The sequence below is a fragment of the Anopheles ziemanni genome, chromosome 2, assembly GCF_943734765.1.
Source record: "Anopheles ziemanni chromosome 2, idAnoZiCoDA_A2_x.2, whole genome shotgun sequence".
NCBI lineage: Eukaryota > Metazoa > Arthropoda > Insecta > Diptera > Culicidae > Anopheles > Anopheles ziemanni.
This window is the reverse complement of record NC_080705.1, coordinates 52,041,364-52,048,068: the sequence shown is the minus strand read 5'-3', so window position 1 is coordinate 52,048,068 and position 6,705 is coordinate 52,041,364. Positions and strand designations below refer to the sequence as shown.

General features: G+C 44.9%; 1 protein-coding gene across 1 annotated transcript; it reads right to left on the bottom strand.

Annotated features, from left to right (window-relative positions):
* Positions 1-6,482, bottom strand: LOC131283043 (huntingtin-interacting protein 1). The gene is made up of 12 exons (XM_058312603.1): positions 6,379-6,482; positions 5,824-6,245; positions 5,677-5,738; positions 4,865-5,608; positions 4,690-4,799; positions 4,349-4,387; positions 3,307-3,820; positions 2,599-2,969; positions 1,729-2,200; positions 980-1,227; positions 635-888; positions 1-538 (listed from the first exon to the last, which is right to left on the bottom strand). The coding sequence occupies exons 1-12, from the start codon at positions 6,409-6,411 to the stop codon at positions 148-150; spliced, it is 3,660 nt and encodes a 1,219-aa protein (XP_058168586.1). The 5' UTR covers positions 6,412-6,482; the 3' UTR covers positions 1-147.
* Between the last annotated feature and the right edge of the window lie 223 nt (positions 6,483-6,705).

The window sequence follows — 6,705 nt, the reverse complement described above, 5'->3', positions numbered from 1 at the left end:
CGAGCTTTAGGTAGCATTTTCTGCCAATTCTTAGATTGACGGAACTGAATGGTGATGAAATATGCGAACCCGGGAGCCCGTACTAGTCTAATAAAGCGTATAATGGAGGTACAGGGTATGTTTCTTCAATTGCTGTTGGCCAGTCGGCTATTCCTCAACCGGTTGATGATAGTTTTTCTTGCGGAATGAAGCTAGTCGCATGCGTTCGACCTGCAGTGCCTGTTCAAGTTCCAGTACCTTAACCTGTATCTCCATTTCCTTCGTTTTGGCCTGATGCACGGTTAGCGTCCCAAGATCCAAGTCCTGCGAATCCTCCAACCGTTGGCTGCAGTCTTTGGCGGTCGCGACGACGATGCCGGTGGCTTGTGTAACATTTTTCGATGCCGTACCGAGCGCCGTAAGGTTGCTGCTGGACCGTGGAGCCTTGACTCGGCTAGCAACGACCAGCTGCGCCGTACACGCGGCAATCTCCTGCGCAGCGACTACCAAATCCAGCTGGTGTTTGGCGCCTCCGGCCACCGTTTTGTTTGCTGCCGTACTGTTGTAAAATCCAATTTAAGTCATTTTGTTTTTAAAACTTGCGAATTAACACAGCACGGGTTTTGTTTTCCAATATCGAGGAGGCAATACTTACACCAAGAAATTGGCACCCTGTGCCACACTTTTCGCGGCCGAAATCAAACCCTCCGTCCACTGATGGTTACGCTTGTAGAATTCCTTTGCCGAAGCGGTACCCTTGCCGAGGGCAACAATTTCCGACTGCAGCAGACGTGATTTTTGCACGAGCACACGGATCGCGTGCATAAGGCTCGTGCAGGCATCGAGAATTTTTTCGTTCACCTCCAGTTTTATTCCGGAATCCGAAGCACGAGATTTAGAAAGCATTTCCTGTTTTCGTGGGAGAATGAAAGGCAACAATATTAGATTTAACTTTTACGTTTCGCTATCCCCCGGATCCGCGGATGGGAAAGGAACTTACCTGAATTTGAGCAGCGGCCTCTTCGATCGCCTTATCCATACTGCTCAGCTCGGTTTCGACCATGTCCCCGAGGTTTTCGGTGCCATCGGTTTGCTTGCCCAAGTCTACAATCATCGTAGTTACTTCTTCCAGCTTTTGCTTTAGATCCGTAATCCGCTCGCTGACCATGCTAGATTCGCTGGTTTTTTGTAGCGACTGGAACAGCTGGGTAATTGACTGTCCAAGTTTCTTTATCTCGTCTGCGATGCCTTTAAAATAATATGGAGTGATTAATTTTTCACAACCTTCACACTACTTCCAATGGAGACAACCCAATAAAGTGCAATATTTAGTAAATACTTACAAATAAAAATAAAACGAATGTTTAGTTAAAAGATGGCATGCAGCAATAATTGAAACAGAATATCAAATTAAAATGCATCCGATCTTGTAACACCGCCAGTTATTTATGCTGGGTGCTTGAGGGATTTTTGCATTAAATTTAACAATAATATTTCTCATTTTCGCGTAACAATATTAAGATAAATCTGACATCACTGGAAAGGATATTATGTAAGATATGTTCATATGTGTAAAATTAATCAGTACTTGATCAACTCTACCAACAAAACTAGCAATATTGCGAATTATTCAGTGTTTGAATACACATACTAAGAGAGTGACCTTAAGGATGTTAGTAAACACTTTTCTACATCACGCTTTTAAATGATAAAAAGGCCATAAAGACGTTTACTTGTACTTTTACTTACGTTCGCCACTTTCAATATTTGCCGATCGATTGCAGATAGTCATTCCTTGCACGTGCGCCGACGCGAGAAGATGGGCGCCAATAATCACTTTGCGGGCCAACGATTCAACATTCGTAGAATTATCCTGTAGATAGTTCTCATGCACCATCTTCAACTTCGTCAGCACCTCCTGTAACTCTTCGGCTATCATCAGGAAGTAGGTGGGGGTACCGCCCGCACCCGGCATCTCGTTTTCACCGATCGCCCGGACGGTGAGCTTCTCCGACGACTTAATGCACGCCTCGAGCAGTGCGCGGAGGGCAGTTTCGCCAATGATTTTACTATCGATCAATGCCGTCTCCATGCTGGCCACCTTTGCCCGGGCATCCTGTAGCTTCTGTTCCGATTCCTCCTGTTGATGAAGCAAATCTTGCAGATCAGATTCGATCGTTTCCTTTTCGGAAAGCAGTCGCTCCATATTTGCATCAAGAGCCTGAGGGAAGATTGGGCGTCGATGGCGGACATTGTTTTTGTCGTCATTTTATTTTTCCACGGCAAAGGAAGAACCAATGAATAGAAAATTAATAAACAATCTTTCAACGACGAAGAAACATAGAGACCGGTTAACACAAGTAGCGGATGGTTTGTTGTTTGATTGTTTTTGTTTGTATGCTTACGGATGAGAAGCCACGAATGTTGTTACGTTCTAGCACATACCACCGTGTTTTGTGACACAAAATGATGCTGCTAATGGAGATGCAAATATGAATAAGTGTTTTATGAGGACAAACACCCAGACAAGCGGTTTAGATTCCTTCCCACATAAAAAATCACATGCCGAGCGATCACCAACAAGCAGTTTTTAACCAACAATAAACCATTTCTTCATACCTGATATTTATCCTGCAGCTCCCGATAGCTATTGTTCAGCTCGTTCAACTCATGGTCCTTCTGCTCGATGACCGACTTCAAATCTTTTTCGAGTGACTCGAAATCCGACTGCTTTTGCGTCGAATCAGTTTGGAGCAGAAGCAATTGCTCCAGTGTTTGCTTACGCTCGCCAGCAATGTTTTCCTTCTCGGCGGAGAGCCCGGTCAATTTTTCGTTCATTTCCGCCTGGAAGGAATCGAAACGAAGCAGCTCCGCTTCATGCGTACGGTTGAACTCTTCCTGCTGCGCTGCCTTGGCTGCTTCCAGTTCGGTACATTTTTGTTCCAGTGCGCCATTTTCCGCCCGCAATTGGTCGATTTGGTCGGAAAGTTCTATCGGTAGGATTTAAACATCGTCAATTTTAGGAAACAATCTTTTTAATAATTACAATGTATGGATGAAGTATTAAAATACATGGAACAAAGGTTACAGTGTTTTAAAAATTAATTGGAACATGTAAGCAAGCAAGCAAAACAACCGTTAACAACAGGAACGAAAACTTACAAAAATTGCATCACAGAAAACGTAAAATGTAAGCGTTTGGTAAAAATTAAACAAACATTAAAAAAGTCAAAACAAGTTTAATAGTTAAATTAGGGGTCTGCAAAATGCTACCTCCTTCACCGTCCGTCAAACTGAATACCATGATCATCAGTTGAAAGCACTTACCTTGCGTTTTATGCACATTCTCACTCATGCTTTGCTGCAGTGATGCTTCCTCCTTGGCATAATGATCAGTCTTAAGCTCGAGGGCCTCCACTTTCGCCATGCACTCTTGATACTTGAGCAGAAGCTCTTCCTTTTCACTCTGCATGTCGGCAAGCTGACCTTCTAAGTTTCCCTTCTCCGTGGACAGGGTTTCGTGATCGTGCTGGAATGTCTGCAGTTCACCTTCCAGCCGTTCCAGGCTGATACGAAGCGCGGCAATTTCCGCTTGACGGGATGCTTCCATCTCGTCGTACTGGTGTTGCAGTGCCTCACACTTCTGTGTCATGGTTTGCAGCTGCTCCCGTACAGCTTCCTGTTCCTGGCGAGCATCGCTCGAGCTTTGCTGGAGCGCGTTCTGCACGAGAGCTTGCTTCTGTTCGAGCTCTTCCAGCTGACACTGCAGTTCCTCCTTGGCTTTGCTTGCCTCAGCCACTGCCTTTGTGGAAGTTGCCAACTGCTTGCTAATTTCACCATGCTACGGAGTTGTTGGGAAGGCAGGTGAACATGAACGTGAAGTGTTATTTCGGGTTGGAGATTTGTTAAAAAAAAACTGCCCAACAATTGCGGAGCAACATAACTGAGGACAAAACTATTTTAACTGTACCTCCGCTAAGTGTTTTGTCTGATGAGGTCGTATCATAGACCGTTGGGAAATGACGGTACGATAAAGCGTCTCACAATGATGCCACATGACGGAGATACAATTTAATTGCTTCAGAAAACTATTAAATCTAACATTTTTTAAAAATTCCATTGTAATTTTTCCAACAGTAGATGCCAATTAAACAAATGAACCAAAACTAAGTCTACTTAGATATGGGGATGTGTTTGAGTTAGGCAATACTCTATCATTAGACGGCTTGCTAAGCCCATATTTTTTTACAAAACTGGCGAGATGCAATGAGTTTGGAGATCTAATAATAATATATAGTTAAATAAAAATGTTGTTTGAAGTTAAATGTTTACCAGGACTGTCCTATGGACCAGTATTGTACCAACTAACCTGCTTGTAGCACATTATCTTATACTGATCGTATTTCATCTGTGCACATGTGTGTATCGAGAAAATAATTTGTTTACATCCCCGATAAAAGCACGCAACAAAAAAACGCAGCGGAAAATAAGATGAAACAAAGATTAAAACGATGTATGCGATACAAAGAAAACTGGAATGTCAGTAACCAAGTAACAATCAACATTAACAAAGCTATGCCTGTATCGTTCAGTCGGTGTGACGGTGGCACAGCACTAACATCACGTACCATCGAAGTTGACCATGGTACGTGGCATTGTGAGTGGCTGGAGTAAGGGATAAGCGAGAGGATGGTCTTCGCTGTGGCTTACCTGGCGAAGTAGATTGACGTGCTCATCTCGAATCTGCGTGTACATAGTTTTCAGCTTCTGGAACTTCTCCTCACTTGCCTTCGCACGTTCCTCTTCCGCCTGGGCACGCTCTGTGAAGAACACGGTAAGATGAAACCGATCGCCTTTGTGAAGCGTTTTGCAATTGTCAGCTTACGTTCCAGCGTTGGCGCCGTTTGGGCGCGTAATTCCAATTCTTCTTTTTGAAACCGTAGGTTCGTCAGTTCGCCTTGGCTTTGCGTCAGCTGGTCGCTTAGCGTCGCAATTTGCTCCTCCATGCGGCAATGGACATCCCTTTGCTCGACCGTGATCACCTTCAGGTGATTCGAGAGTCGCTGCGTTTCCATCTGCAGGTGCCGAATTAGATCGTCCCGTTCTTGTATCAGTCGCTCCAGCTCCATCACTTGTGCCACTGGCACGACGGCTGGCGCCGACTGCTGGTGGTGATTATTGTGGTGCGGTGGTAGCTCCGGTATCGGTGGGGCCGCCTCGGCCGTGTCGATCAGGTTGTCCACCGCCGGCAGTGGCGGTTCCGGTTCGTTGTCGATTGGATCACTATCCGGCATCACGACGACTGGTGCCTGGTAGTTGCCAAGGTCGCTTTGCTGCTGGAAATTTGGTGGTGCTTCCGGTAGCTTCGGTACGGTGATAAGATTGACGAAGTACTGCAAATTACGCGACTGGTTGTAGAAGGACTTCAGCTGGTGGAACAGTGTGTTAAACCGTTGCCGATGGCCGGTCAGTAGGTCCGACGGTAGATTCGCGTGCAGCTTGAACATGACGCGCACGAGGATATCGTACAGCGGATTCGAGTCCTGAATGCAGGGAATCAATGGAGCCAACCGACACTGACCGGCGGAAGTCATTGAGCTCACACAGAACGTCGTGATGGAATTAAATACTGCAATAAGGACAGAGCTGTGTAATTCATTTCCAAAACAGAGAGTAGACTGTTCACCGAGTACTTACTTGTAGCTTGCAATGCTACGATATCATCCAAGTAGTCGAAAATTTCTACGGCCAATTGGAAGCTTAAAAGAAAACAAAGTCAGTAGTGTACCACCAAAAACGGAAGTTTTTCCTGTCAATGGTACTGTAAAATCATTAGATACTTACTACACGTTGATGTCACCCTCACCAATCTTCTCCAGATCTCCCTGCTTCAACGATAGGTGGCCAAGAATGCGCGGATTGCGATCGTGAAACTCCAACTTCGTAACGAGCAGCTTCGTGTAGTGCTTGATGCATATACCGTAGCCGTCGTTTAGGTGGCCCCAGAGTTTGCCTGCCTCCTGCAGCATCACCCGGTGCCGCATGGAATGCTGGCAGCACAGGTGATGACCCTCGCGCAGGATCTTGTGCAGCAGGTGACAAAACTTCCACGCCACTATCCGGTTATCCTGTATCGGCTGCCGGATGGCGATGGCCCAGAACGCGTGCCCACCATTGCTGTGGAACGTGCCGATGATGGCCGCACGCACGTGCTTGACTTTGATTGGCATCTCCACATTGCTGAGCGCTTTGGAAATGCTGATGGTCTGTGAGGGTCAATCAAGAAACAAAAATCAATTAATGATAAATGCCAGGGTATAAATAACTTTTCACTTATGGTGAGCTTTATTTGTAAACGTGAGAATATAAACCATTGCGCATAGAATGTGCATTACTTACCAAATTATAATATTCCTTATCCGTTAACGACATGGTTACCAATCGGTTGCTTTACACAAATGGCTACCGGGTGCACACTCTTTTGGACACTCCAATGTGTTTTTATTATTAATTATGGGAAATGCTGATTGATTTATGTACAATTACTAACAATCATTTGACTGGCACACGGTTGTAAACACTTTTGTGAACTATAATAGTTGTTTTTTTTTTTTAATAAGACGGGTAATCTTTAACACATGTGTTCTATTACGGTTACACTGTTACGTATGACTATGTTGGTATAAGCATGTGCAAAACATAAACATTAGTGTAAATAGAAAAGGA

What these genes read in the sequence shown, in the direction of transcription:
- LOC131283043 (XM_058312603.1), bottom strand. Translation starts at nt 6,411, where the DNA reads ATGTCGTTAACGGATAAGGAATATTATAATTTG. An exon ending in AGATAATGTGCTACAAGCAG is followed by an intron (nt 3,821 to 4,348) that starts GTTAGTTGGTAC and finishes ACAACTCCGTAG; the next exon opens with CATGGTGAAATTAGCAAGCA. An exon ending in AGGCCGCTGCTCAAATTCAG is followed by an intron (nt 889 to 979) that starts GTAAGTTCCTTT and finishes CCACGAAAACAG; the next exon opens with GAAATGCTTTCTAAATCTCG.